The sequence below is a fragment of the Martes martes genome (genome assembly GCF_963455335.1).
Source record: "Martes martes genome assembly, chromosome: 4".
Classification (NCBI taxonomy): Eukaryota; Metazoa; Chordata; class Mammalia; order Carnivora; family Mustelidae; genus Martes; species Martes martes.
Genome location: NC_137891.1, coordinates 38094492 through 38109730, shown reverse-complemented (window position 1 = coordinate 38109730; position 15239 = coordinate 38094492). Strand labels below are relative to the sequence as shown.

At 37.4% G+C, this 15239-nt stretch overlaps 1 protein-coding gene across 1 annotated transcript in view; it reads right to left on the bottom strand.

Moving 5' to 3' along the window:
• Nucleotides 1-5422: 5422 nt before the first annotated feature.
• STK3 (serine/threonine kinase 3) overlaps nucleotides 5423-15239 on the bottom strand; it is a 268999-nt gene continuing 259182 nt past the window's right edge. Inside the window, exon 11 of the mRNA XM_080800926.1 lies at nucleotides 5423-6801. Within this exon, the coding sequence (XP_080657052.1) occupies nucleotides 6643-6801 (159 nt within the window). The 3' untranslated portion in view covers nucleotides 5423-6642. The remainder of the gene's footprint in view (nucleotides 6802-15239) is intronic.

Genomic DNA, 15239 nt, shown 5'->3' with positions numbered 1-15239 from the left:
CATGTAAACTGATTTATGATCATCAGCTGGTGTGCTTTAAAAAAAAAAAAACTCCTATATTTTTCATGAAAGGTCAACAGAACATGAATTCATGCATTTGCACATTGACTCATTAATAATGGAATGGCTCTACATTTTCAGATTTCTCAGTGCATTTTGTTTTTTCACATCAAAGACTTTAGTTCCAAGTGCTATTATATCTTCTCATCTGAATATTTTGCTATGAGTATTTTCTTTTTAACCAGGAAAGAAAGGTGTCTTGGAGTAAATGGAGGCGCTGAATGCACAGTTGCAGGACTACCTCCATCCCACACTCTCCCAACACACTAGAAGGAAATTAGAAAGAGAATATTGACAAACTGAGAGCTTTAGTATCAACCGTTACTTAGCTTCCATTCAACTAATTATAGTTCACCTTGGAAAATTCTATTCAAATGTAAAAGACAACTAGTTGCTTGGTTTAGACATGGACAGGCACCGAATTTTCTTCTAGAAAAATTTTAGGACGTGTTAGCTTGGAGGGCTCTCTCATAAAATGGAATAGACTTGTTTCTCTATTAAGGAAATGTGGGGTATGACATTTTGAAATTTTCGGTTACAATTGCCATTTGTTATCATGCAAAATCTATTTCCCTTTGCTCTCTTCTTCTTCTCTTTTTTTTTTTCTTTTTTTGGTTCATATCCTTCTCTTTGTGAATATGAAGTGGCTTATGAATAGAAGAAAAAAATGGAAAAATACTGAGCGGTAGATAAGCTTCTTGAGCAAAGCTGATCTGTTGGCGGACACAGGGCTGGAAGGTATGGTGCTTGTCTGGTCATCCTGAATCAGTTTTTGTGTAAATGTGACTTGAACAGGTTACTGGGGGCAGGAAGTGCAGGGGTCAAGGGCATTACGGTGTTCTCTAGGTTGTCTCCTTCCCAAAGAGGAAGGACAGGGGTTATCACAGTCTCCAGGAATCTCATCCCTTAGAGATCCCTCTCTCCCCAGGTGGTAATACTCACATGTAGAAGATTCCAGCAGAGTTCTAGGTGCAAGACCTCAACAACAAACCCCCTTGACAGCCAGTACCATATCTGACACCCATAAGAACACTATGAGAAGATATAAAAATTGTACATAATAGGGAACCAGATCCTTCTAAGTATGGTGGAAGGACCCAAACCTCCCCAGATATTTTCTTTCTTTTTCTTCTTAAGTATCTTTTTGGTTTTTATAAATATAGGATCATGGAAATGGAAGTATGCAGATCACAGAATCCCATAAGGCTATGAACTGTCAATTTGATTTTGAGCTTCCTGGGACCAAAGCGTGTTGGGAAACCATCAGTGGCATGACTCATATTTTAAGGACCAAGAATGCTAGAATTTTAGTGAAACAAAACTTTAAGGGCATAAATTTGACATTTCCAGATGGGTCTTCATAAATGTGGCCATAGGTGTTGGCCTTAACAATATCCCTAAAATAGAAGGGAAAGTCTTAAAGAGAGTGGGGGGGGGGCAAGGGGGAAATGTTTAGTTTATGACTTGTTTTGTTTTATGTAGCAAGGAAATACTTTTCAAAAATGAATATGATTTTCCTCAGTGCAAATCACTACCTGAGAGCAGGCCAGGCCCTTAAAGGAACACATATCTGGGTTCTAGGAGACTCTAATGCACTTTGGAAATTACCATAAATTTGCTCATCAATGAAGAACAGAGCCTTTTTCTTCATTCTTGTAAAAACAATGCACTAAACTGGGAAGGATTAAGTTTATTTTTTAAGCTCTTGTCTATGTGCCACAAGCCAAGAACTTCATTAATATTTTACATGCATTAGAACATTTGATCTTCATAACTGCTGCATTGTTACAGATGAAGACATTGAAACACAGATCAGCTGCATGGTTATTCTTGCCCAGGGCAACAAAAGTATAAAGGAAGAGCTGGGGTTTGAACCCAGATAATTTAGTTTCTGAGGCCATGTACCTTCTACTATGCTGATTAGTGTTTCTCCAAAGTACTCATTATCCAGGACAGACTTTTATAAGGGAAAGACTAGAACACATTTTCATTTACAAAAAAACATAGATTTCAAGGCACAAGAACTCCAAATACACTCTAATAACAAAGGAGAAAGAAATCTTTGTACAACTCATCTTGGAAACCTAAAGCATTCTGCTTTTTTCTCCCCTACAGGTAAGAAGGATGCCATTTCAGAAAACGTAGGTCTCATGAAATGGAGAAAAGGACCACATTAGCTAACAAAGGTCCTTTTCTAAGTTTTAAGTGAAAAGCTTCTCTTCCTAAGATCAGCAAGCAGTCTTAACAACTTCATCCAACATTCTAAAGCCAGACCTCCTGTTTATTAGGCAACGTGGTCTAGTGGAAAAAGCAAAGATTTTGGAGACAGATGCTGGCATTGACTAGCTTTTTGACCTCATTTAATCTCTCCTGTCCTTTCCTTTCTGAGAAAAAGACTACATCTTGTTATGAAGGTTTGAGATAATGTTATCAAAAGTGCATGGCTTAATAGATGCTCAAAAACTGGTTGATATTAGTTTTACTATTGTTACCATGATTACCTGGATGTAAGGAGAAAGATTAGCCTTTATGGTTAATGATGACAATTTTTTTTTGTTTGAGCTAATAGTATTCAATGAAACTTTTATTTACTATTAATTTCATCTAACATCCTGGAAAACACTGTGGGGAAACAAGACGGATAAACACCAAGTTTCTGCTCCCAGGGAAACTTAAAATCCAATAATAAATCACATAACTATAATAGAGTTTGAAAGCAGTTTGGTTTGGTGAAAGAAAGGGCTCAAATAAGGCAATAACATAAGATGAGGTTATGTCAGCTGGGGTACAATGCAGGTCCTGAATGCCAAGAGGAGTTCATTCCTAACCGGGTAGGCAAAGTTCTGAAAGTAGACGAATGACCCCAAAATTCAGAATTTTAATTTAAAGAGCTAAATCAAGTGTAAAAAAAAAAAAGTGGCAGGAAGTCTGGCTACTGATAAGATCCAGTATGAGAAGAGAATGGCCTTGAAGTTGGTTTTCCAAGATTGGCGGAAGAATTGAGCTGGTCATTTGCTTTCTCTCTTGGGGTCTTTTCATGACTCAGGAAGTGGCTGGTTAAGGTTCAAGTATTCTGTGTGGACATGGAACAGGGATAAGTTGGCTGACTCCCTGGAGGACAAGCTACCAATCCCCGGACTACCCAACTAGGGTATACAACTTGAGTCCACATCTCATCAGATCGCTCAAAAAGCAAAGAAGAGTGGTTCTCTCTTTAGACCCCTGATTCTTGGGCTTTGGGACCAAAAAAGTAGCTTGTACTCCAAAATAGCACTTTGATGAAATACCTAATTAAATGCCTATGCCTGATAATGATTTAGTAATGCAATGTAACTCCAATTATTTTTTTTTAAAGCGTGCTCTATTTAGAGTGTTGTATCATTACTATTTTCAGGATTTAATCATTAATCTTTAACATACAGGATAGGAAACCAAAATAGCATTCCCATTGAAAGCTAATGTGTCAGTAATTTGAAAAGATTTCCTGCAACTAAGTTAAAAACATCTTATTAATGTATTATATAATTTCCGCTAGAGAAGCTACATATCCTTCAGTGAGTAGAGAGTGATTTTAAACCTTGGGGATGTGATTCAGTAAATAAGGAAAGAAATACAAAAGCATGTAAGTGAAACATGTTGTTTAGCATAGTGTCCGACAAATAGGAAGTGTTCCAAATAATAGATGTTATTATTTTGAAATCCATTTAGATAAAAACATTTCCTTCTCCAATGTATATTGGCCAAATGAGCTCATATTCTGAACATAAAAATATTATTGCTAAAATAAGCTAGGCTGTATTCTAAGTCTGTAGAAATGAGTCATCTAAATCAAAGAAAAAAACTTTCTCATCTACAGGACAACATATACAATGATGCTGGCTTTTCAGCAAGACAGAATCCTCACTCATTAGCTACAATTACATTTACAATTCTGCATTTATGAAAGGACGGGGGTGTGCAGAAAGTACACTTACCTATTTTTGGAATGTTCTCAGAAGCCAAGGTTAAGATAATAAGAGGCTTCTTCTTAAACTCATTAAAATAACTAGAAAACTCTTTTCCTCGGCATCATGACTAATCAAGGCTTACCTAGATTTGAAGCATTCTTTCATGGCTTTTGGTTTTTCAGAACTCACCATAAGTTCCTTTTTATTTGGTTGGTGGGGGGAAGGGACTGAGAAGATTGGGAGAATTTTGGAACAGATCATCCTAAAATATTCTGGAGCTTCCTGAGGCTCTAAAATAAAAATATGCTCACTATTCTTAATTCTCTTAAATATGTGTGTGTGTGTGTGTGTGTGTGTGTGTGTGCATGTGTGTGTGTATAAAGAATAAAAATAACAATAGGGTATAAAATCTATTTACATACAAATTACAATGTGATTGGAACATTCAGTGTTTACTATTAAAAGGAGGATTCTTGTTGAGACTGAATTAGTAAGAGTGGTTAACAGGCCTCATTGAATTCATTTGCATAAATTTTCTAATTTAGCAAACTGGAGAAAAATCATCTTCATAGGTTTCTTGACATTTCATGTAGGTGGTTTTACTTGGATGATAGCAAGTCAGCCATTTGATTCCATCAAATCAGGCAAGGTGTTAGACAGGTTACCGAAAAGAAAAACACTTAAGAAAGGGGAAAAAAGGGGTCGGGTGATTGCATTGACTGACTCAGTCTGCTATGCCAAGTAGACTCTGTAAGGATGCAGCTGAAGTATATATTGTAAATTCAGTCTTCATTGTTAACCTTTAGAAACTTTCCAATACTCACCGCTGCTTTAACAATCTTATAATTCCTATCCAACTACACAATTTACTATTTGTAAGGACTCAACAGGACAGAGGAAAGTATTACTCCAAGGCATGGCCTGGGGCGCAACCGTCATTTTAAAATGGAACTGAAGCTTTCCAGAGACCTCCACCTTCCTTGGTGGTCCTCAGTGAACCTGCTGGCATCTCCCTTCTCTTGCCACCTGCCGGGTGTGTGGTAAGGTTGCATTTCCTTGCTCCCTTGAAATTAGGAGTGGTCATGTGAGTAGCTCCGAGTACTGGCTGTGGCCCCCTGACACGCGTCATAGTAGGCTGGAGCTCGTGTGAGACTCGTTGGCACTCCTCCCCTCGCTGCGGTGACCACCAGTGTTGCACATGTCGACGATCCTGCGAGTGGGTGGCGGGGCAGGGTGGCTCCCGGTCGTGGGATGGGCGGAGCCCCAGGGAGAAATCACCTATCACCTGTGTTACTCTGAGCCACTGACGTTCACGTTTGTAATCCCTGCACTGGCCAGCCTGTCCTAACATACCTTCATGCCAGAAAAAGAATCCAGGCGGTGAGTTTTTTAAAAAAGACGTAGAGATGAGATGTGCTGGGTGGCACAGTAAAATTTATTTGTCTTTATGATTTACACATAGTAATTAAACACACAAAAGAACAAACACTGTCAAGATGGCCATATGCGTGCGGCTTAGGAACTGACTGGTCCCAGTTCAATCACACAAACGTTCATTCAGCTTAGAAATGAGCTTCTTTTTAATGGTTTTAATATTTTTTTTTCAGTCCCCAAGGCTTACACAGTTCAGTACAAATGTTTTTTGCTATTTTGTTATCATCAGGCACATGATGTTTACCCATTCCCAGGAAATCAATGAAATCAACACAAAAGTCCTGTGACGATTGAGCACATTTTCACAGAAATAAATTTGATGAGCTTATTACAGTTTGATACAGTTCGGCTATCAGACCTATCCATGCAACATGAAACAATATGAACAAATTACATTTGTCTTAAGGATTTATTTCTTTTAAAATATTTACCGCACATTTTTGGTGCAAAGGTTCCATTGATTTCTTTGGTTTTAAACATTATAGCTCTGTGTGACCTAAATATATATAGTTCTATTTGTACCAAACATCAATAAAAACATTAAACAAAATTTCCGAAGGTAAAAATGGAATTATTGCTTCAGTATAAAAAAATATCTGGCCCATTTGGGTGCTATTGCTATTATTGCTTTGTTTCTACTGGAAAACTATCCTGGAAATCAAGGAATGTACCCCATAGCTCCCTGCTGAAAGTATAATTTGGCTGTACATTATTATCTATTAATAGGCCCCTCCCTTCACCAAAGCTATCCTGATCTTGTCCTTAAAAACAAAATGAAGTGAAACAGCATAAATAAATAAGCTTACCTGGGGATACAATAAATAAGCTACTAGAAATAAGAATAAAGAATATTGTAATATAAAGCCCTTCAGTGCTGTACAATTAAACAATAGCTTCAGATTTCCAAGGTCTCTAAACACAGCGTTTGTCGTAGGACACACTGTTAGCGCTGGTACGCAGCTGAGGAATACATGTCTGTTGTTTTCATTATTTAAAAATGAAAACATAGTGGCTACAGTTGTAAATTCTGCCTTTTGGGAATTGACTAGGTAAGTACCATCATCAGTTCTGGACTGCTGCCTAGCTGTAAAGCACAAATCTTAGGGATTTAAAAAAAACAATAATAATAATATTCCTTCAATTCTTAGTGGTTTCTTGGTCTCCAGAATAGTTAAAGAAACAAACAGAGAAGAAATGAGACTCAAAAGTTTTGCTGCCTTCTTTTCTTCGCATCCATTGCATCCAGAATGGGTTGTCTCTTTGCAGTGTATCTTTGACGAAGCTCTTCTATCTCTCGTTCCATCATGGGGTCTAGTGCCTTTAACCGCATCTGTAGTTCTTCTAAACTTAGATTTTTTAACTAGAAAAAGAAAAAAAAATGAAGACATCAACATAATAAAATGATCTACAATAGCTTAAAATCTAACAAGCTTTAGCATGAATATTTCAGCAAACTCTTTACATCATCTCTGAAATGCAGTTCAACAATTAAAACAGGAATTCCTTCCCTGAGCGACCAAGAAGCCACAACATCTTATAAGAACCTTAAGTCATCTTGCAACAAAAGCAATTAAAAAAAACAAAAAACCAACTCTGCTTTTAGGAAAGAGCAAATGAAAAAAATAAGCTGATGAAAAGTATTTGTTTTTTTTTTTTAAAGACAGACAGAAAGACCAATCCACCAGCGCCAACACACAGACATTCAGGATATGTTCCGGATATATTTCACTCTAATCTCTCACATCCTTGCCAGCTCTGGGGTACCAATAATTGTGAACACTTGCAGAGTCACCCAAGAATGCGATGAGATTGAATCAGGTTAAATTAACCATTCTATCCTACATTTTGCCAAATGCTTAAATTTGAAATACTTGGGTTAATCAGAAAATTAAATGATCTAGAATACTTCTGTCTCAAACATTTTGATACCTTAAGGTTCTAAACTTGTGATTCAAAATGTCCCAAGCCTGATGTAAACAGTGCTCTGTAAATTCTGACATGGGCTTGGCCAACTGGAAGATAAACTGCCTATCAAATTTTCACCATATTCATTATAGTTTGACAATAATGATAAGATCTGACTAAATGACATATAGTTTGACCATAATGATTTAGTTCAGTTCTGCTGCCGTCTGGAGACAACACTAGCACGTCCTTCACCGGTTTCCTGTGAGAGAAGCCTCTCAGATACGGGGGATGAGAGCCATTCCACCTGACGGGATCTCTGGCATCCTGAGCTTTACCGTAATGATTCATACATCACAATAGCAAGATATGGATTCTCTCTCTAGAAACATATTTTAGGATGCCCTGAAATATATATGCTAATACTTGGGCTTTTATCTACTAATATTAAAAAAAAATCTAAAACTCGGTCTTCTTCAGAAACTATTAAATCAATGGCAGCAGGTGGGTCGTTTAAAAACACGTAAAACCAGTGATTTACAGAATGTTATTACATACTCAGCATCTTGGTAGGTACTGTAAGAAGAGCAAAGAAGCTCCTTGCCCTAAGAAACTCCCAAAGTGTCAGAAGGGTAAGATCAGGAACTAGAAGCACTGAGGGACAGCCACAACCCCCTACCACAGGCACTACGGATTATGGTGAGAGGTTCTCAAGCCCATCGAGAAGCTTCTCACGGGCACGTTCATGGGTACGCTTTCCTGAGGAGAGCAGCCACCATTTTTTGGTGTTTTTTAAAAAACAGATTCCCAACCAAAAAAAGAGAAGCCTCACTATAAATTCAATGGAGAGCAGATTTCCTTTAAGGAGCAGGCACCGTGTTGGTCTGTGCAAAGGGGGGGTGTCTCAGAGCAATGAGCAAGGCCCTGGGGAGGAAGCACCACCATTCTGAGGAAGCACTAAGGTCACTGCAGAACCAGGGGCTGGTGGCGTTCCGAGCTGGGCAGAGCAGGGTTTGGACTACAGGGAGTCACGATCTGCTCCAGAGCAGGAAAATTCTATGAGAAGAATTCAGGCTTGATTTTAATATGATAAAACTTGCAGCTTCTTTTTTGTTTTAATAAGGGAACTTCGGTTATTTTATGAGCCAAATCAGAAAATGCTCTCATTACTTTAGAGTCAACATGTCGATTTTATTCAAAAATAGTACTTTTCGGGTTGATTCTCCATTTTATTCAACTTACCTGGCCTTCACTCACTCTCGGTTCTAAAAATCAAATCCATTCTCAATTGAAAAAGATCTATCACCACTGAGGATACTGAAAAGAACGATTCTGAAGGATCAGATTCTGAAGGAAATTCAAAATCCAAAAATACAGGCAGGACAGTGTTACGGGAAGGAGTCTGTGGGCTCCCAGGATGGGGACTCTGAAGGTGAGCACCACTTGCTTTGGTGGTCGAGAAGTTCTGGTGTATATGTATGTAAACTATGCCCTATCATGGACAGGAGCTAGCTTAGGATAGCGTACCACTATACGCGTTACATATATACACAATGCACTGTGTTGTATTCTATTCTTTCTTCATTAATTTTGATCCAAGTATTAATCATGTATCTATTACGTGCTCAAATCTGTTCAAATCACTGGGGGATAAAGAATAAGCCAACAGGGGCCTTGGAACTTTCTGAACTGTATGAACAGGTGACAGTGAGATGAAGGGCCAACACAGAAAACACACGGCTATGTTTCCCCAAGAAAGACACGCCTGGGTGCTGTCTGCATAAGTTCCAATTTCACTTTGTCTTTTTTTTTAAGCCCACGCTAATCTTCCCATCTCTGAACTTCTATACGGCATTTATAATTTAAACAACACAATTTAGTATTTGATTGATTCTAGAGCCATTTATTATTTCATAATTGATTTTTATGCAAGAGTTTCGTGTCTCCATGCCAGACAGTCCAAAACTTATTTAAACTTTAGAGACTGTACACACACTTAGAAACTATGAGACAGTGGGGCGCCTGGGTGGCTCAGTGGGTTAAGCCTCTGCCTTCGGCTCAGGTCATGATCTCAGGGTCCTGGGATTGAGCCCTGCATCGGGCTCTCTGCTCAGCAGGGAGCCTGCTTCCCCCCCTCTCTCTGCCTGCCTCTCTGCCTACTTGTGACCTCTATCTGTCAAATAAAGAAAATCTTAAAAAAAAAAAAGAAACTATGAAACAGTATTGTAGTGCTAAATATCATGGCGTGAGGGTGGGTAAACAGAAATACAGAAAAAAAATGACTCAAAGGAATGGGTTACTCTAAGATTAGGAGAAATAACAAAGCAAACAACTTTTGCATTAAGATATTCCTGTAAATATTGTATGCTACTTTACTGGGGCAATTTACTGGGGCAAATTACCAACAGTTTATAAATATTATATTACAGTAGTGGACTGAATTCAGAGAAAGAAGCTACTCAGAAGACAAGTTTCCCTCTTCTAATAGACTTTTATATTTTCAATATGTAAAATTTGTGACAAACAGGTCTGTGATGTTGGAGAACCGTTACCTGGCATTGTTAGGGAATTAGGCGTTTCACATAAGTAAATTCGTGAAGTATCTAAATCTTAGTTTTTTAAGTGATGAAAAACTTCGTTTCACCCATTTTGAAAAGAAAATCCTTATAAAGTACTTTACAAATATGTTGCCTTCTAAAGCAGAGGACCCAGGACCTAAAGCAACCTTCCTTTGATGATAAATCACCATTATTAGTTTCTATCACTAATCTGTGCTGTGTGTTAATTTTCTCTCTCCTTTTTGGCTTTTTATCTTCATTTGAGAGAAAGCTGTCGGCTCTTTTTCATGGCCCTCATTAGACATATGTCATTCTCCCTTTACTGCAAACTTGTTTGCCTGCTGGGAACTAGAAAAGCAATTAATCTTATAAGGCATTACACTAAATAAGAATAAATACATTAATGAAAGCTTGAGACTGTTTCAGAAAAGATAGAACATGGTTTTAGTGCTGAAGCTTGTAACACTTGTTTTTTGTTTTTAATATGATTTCAGATTTGTGGCTCTGTAAGATCAAGGTTACAGGAAATTGGACACCTATATAACAAACATATATAGTTATGTTTTCAGGTGGGCTGAGAACTCCAGAACACTCACTTATTAAAATATTTATTCTTTTTTGTGGACCAAGCAGTGTGGATTCAGAGATAAATAAACACTCTACCGCCCACAAGGACTTTGCAATCTAGCTGGCAAGCGGTCCATGCACAGCTAATGCACCGTAGGATGGGGACACTGAGAAGATGGGCAATAGGACAGGGGACAGTGGAAGCAGCATGAGGAGAAGGTGTAAGGTGCACAGATGTCTGGCATCCTGGGAGACCTCAGCTGGCCATTGGGATGTGGGGCGGACCAGGAGAAGAGACAGGAAGGAGAGCAGAGGTCAGATTGCTAAGGTCCTTAAGCATGTTGCTACAGACTTTCTGTAGCCAAGAAAGAAATGCTAGATAGTTTTGAACATAACTGGTGACATGACCATACATGAGATAGAAAAATATATCCAACAGCATGTATAGAAAATGGATTAGCATGGGGGGAAATGGAGGCAGGAAGGCCTGTGATCAGGTTATTACAACTGTCTAGAGAGAGGGCGAGGATTGGACCAGGAAAAAGGAAGTGGAGACTGAGAAGAAGGGAGGGATCTGAGAGACATAGAAGTAGAACTGATAGGGGTTTCTTTGTTGACTGACTGATTAAGAAAGATCAGGAAGAAGGAAGGGCTAGGGTGATTCTGGCTTCAAGCTATGGTGATGAGGAAGAGATTGTTATCATTAATAAGGTAGGGGAGTAAATCAAATTAAGTTTTAGTCTTGTTGAGTTTGAGAGAGAAAGCGTCAGGGTGGGGACATCAGATATGGATTATAATTTGGAGTTTTGAAGCTCAGGAAAGAGAATAAAACTACAGATTTGGGGAATCATCAGCATTTAGGCTGTAACTCAAGCCCCTGATGAGGGTAAGATTATGAAGGTTTTCTCCTTGATCTTATGATCTAACTATGGTATCCAACAGAAAATCATCCCCAAATGTTAGCTTTTGTGATCAGAGGCTCTTCTCTTTTTGTTAACAGAAGAGGAATGCCAGCAGATTTCTAAATAACTAGATTACGGTATCACCTAGACAAAAAAAAAAAAAAAAAAAAAGTGAGGTTAACTGGTAGAACTTTCCACTTTTTATACAGTGGGTATGATTTATAGACATGATTTTCTGGCTGGGTTTTGACTCATGATTAAGCCCTAATAACATATATTTAGCACTCTGTATTTCTGTAGCTACCGAGCCTCCCACAGATATGAAAATGATTTGGGGAAGAAAATGTGGGCAGAAGCAGCTTTTCCAATCTCTTGGGAGAGCAGAACTGCTCAATGGCTTAGTAGTAAATAGGGTCGCAAACCAGATAACATTTTATGGACACGCACAATGATAAAAACGGCCCTATAATATTAAACAATGCCACTATCACCCTTATAAAATACTAATCCAAATTAAAACAATTTAGGGGGCTAACAAGGATAATATTAGAAGGAAAACTTGAGCTTCCTGAATTATTACCAATACCATTGTGACAAAAGTTTCATTCACTAAAATTAGGTTTCTTGAAAATCTTCATAAAAAGGAAGGGAAATCACTTTAGAATGGTTACGTGTATGGATCAACAGAGCTTGTGGTAAATTAACTTAAATTTATATTTTTTTAAATATAGGGAAGAAATGTTACTTATGAACTATCTTTCTACAATACAAGGAACATGAAGTAGCTACATTACCAAAGCCATCTGCCAGATGACTAAGTCCAAAATAAATGCAGAGTAAACCAGAGTTGGAATATCAAGTCTGGGTCTACATTTGTCTGTTTAGAGTTCCAGAAGTGAAGTCAGTAAAGAGAATTTTAGGATATGCATACGTTGTGGTTTTTACTGTATGTGAACAAATGTGCAAAAATGAATAATCCATCCAGAAATGGCTTTTAAGATGCTCTAAGCTAATTCTATTTAATGAAATTTGGTTTTGAATTTAATGATAACACAGAACTCGTACAACTAACAATCATTCTTAAATTTTCAGGTCTTAACATTCTGAAAGAATTCTGTAGAGTCTGACAATCGTTAGAAACGTCAAGGGTATGCAACCTGATTAAGTGACTCAATGAGCTGAGGCGCAGGAAGAGGAAGGGTTTGAAAGCAAAGACAGAACTTCTTCAAATACACAGTCACAGAAATGGAGATGAGCGTCAGAACAATATGGTTTTACTACCTGAGGCAATGTTTTTCTATTCATAAGAAGTTTTGCTTTTCTTGGACATTTGAAATGACAAATACCAGGAGGCAAGGCATCTTAAGGGCACAGAATAAAATCAATTTCCATAAAAAGAGTTTAAACTGAGGTCAGGTAAATTGAATCACATGGGCCTCCGAGAAACACACTGGAATCTGGGATTATTAAACATCACCACATATGAGCAAAGTGTTGTTTAACAGGAGCAGAAACTACAAGGCTGGGTTATGAGGTAAACCTCACTGAATCTTACTGCAAAAGCAAACCTCAGAGATGATCTACTCTGGCTTTCTTGTTTTGGGTGAGAAAATGGGAGCCAGGTTGCTCAAAATTACACTCCTGGTTGATGGTAGAGATACGACCTGACCTCGATTGAGATCAATGCATTTTTTTCATTATACCAAGTTTAATATTTTTAATCTAGCACTGCCAGAGTGTTCTAAATGTTGAGTCATCATGAATAGTGAGGACGTGCTGCTAAGAAATTTCTAGGGTCTTCAACCTGAGCTGTAAGGAAAAATGGTTTTTAAGTATTCAGCTATGAAGGCCACAGTGAAGAGAAAATCCTACAGATGACATTTTTACAGAGCAGTTTTTTAAAATGAAATAAGCTGCAGAAATTAAGCCAGAGGTAGAATTACCATCCTCTTTACATTTCAGGACAGCTGGTAGACTAGGATTTCCCCGCTCTTATAAGAAGTTTGTTTAAAACAGTGAAAGGCTTTAAATAAAAACCTCAACTTTTAAACAAAAATAATTAGATAGATGAGTAGATGGATGAATTGTTTGTAAGTTAAATGAAAAAGTCAAAACTACTTTTCAGTAGAAGTCAACATTTGTTTGAAACTTGGTATAGTTTGGTACATAAGCACAGTTTGAATGTGCAGCCCATTTTGTTAATAATTGTCCTGGATTATCACATTTCATCCAGGAGTAGGAAGATTATAGGCCCATATCCAAAAAAATTGTATTTCTCAGTATTCCTTAAAAAGAAAAGAAAACCCAAATAAAAGAGATGCAAATTAATAACTCACTTACTAGCTCTTGGATAAAACAGCAGCATAAACAACTCAGTGACATGAGAAGATGGAAAATAAGACTAAATCTTATAAACTGATAATTTTGACAGGTCATACTTTTAGCCATTAGAATTATTTCCGAACCCTGTGACAAGTATTGAAAAGCTGCTAATTACCGATCAGGAAGAGTTGCCGCTAACATTAGAACTTTCTGCAAGTTTATATATCCAATCTACTAAAAAAACCTAAAATATCACATTCAAGTGATAAGAGCAAATTACTTTCTAAAATAACATTGTCTTAAAGCTCTTGGAAGAAAATACTTAGATTTTCATATTATTTTGTTTTGTCAAAAGTAGTCCTAACTACACGAGACTTTTTAAAAAGTCTTACTCTCAATAAGTAGCAGAAACAAGATTATGAAGTTTTTAAATGCATAAATGTGATAACATTTAAGACTGAACGGCTGGTATAATCAGTCTGTCAAAATAAACCAGACACCATCACAATGAAGCAAGTGGTCTGATATGTTAAAGTTAACACATTTAGTCAAAGAGTCAATCAAGAAAATCCTGTACAAGGTTTGCTGTGTTTACTGGGAAAACAAACTCTTCCTAGCAACTGTTTAAATAAATCTCACAGATGCTGCAGACCTTATTAGTGGCTTGTGATTAAAAAAATATGGATTGTTAATACTGTATCCTGACTCATCTATTTTCCCATCTGCTAGCAATTCTAACAATATGAACTATCAACAGAATGGCTAACAACAATAATTTTCTATGGCAATTTTGATGCTGAATTGCCTATAGCATTTTGTAAGATTTACCAGTGCGTGCCTCAGACTGTTTTGAGTTGTTTGTGGCCTGGAGCAACATACTCCTTTTCGCCCTAATATTTCATTTGAACTCACATTTTTACTGTGTTGAACAAAATCTGGTTTGGTTTTACAAAACACTGTTCATGGAGGCTGCCACACTCATTTTGCTAACAATGGGAGTGGGAAACACACCAAGGTTAGTACTAGCAAAAAATCCAGTCAAGTTCACTGATTAGTTTAGATATATATATAAACAGGTAGGGGGCCTTCTTCCATAAGACTGATAGGATAACAGGTAGGAGACTTAAAAGTTAAAAACATTTAAAATACCAATATATTAAGCCATCTCCTGATTTAGTTTCTGGGCTGAGAAGAAGACAATAAAAGAACTCTCAAGTCAATCCAAACTAGTATGAAGTCTGTTAAAGAAAACCATACATATAGATTTAAAATACACATTTACAAAAACAATGAAGATGGTGATAATTTCAGATACTTGACACACTATAGACTAAAATGGAATTCTTCACTGTAAATCCCTTGTAAAACATGCCCTTAAAAGCTGCATTAACATTAATCTACTGGCAGGGCCTTCTTCCCAAAATAGACGCTATTTACCTACCAGGATGGTGGATTACACGCAAGGTTATTTGAGCTGAGCGGCCCCCGTCTTCTGCTGATTGACTAAATGACCGTAAATATTCTGGGACTCTTAACTAGAAACT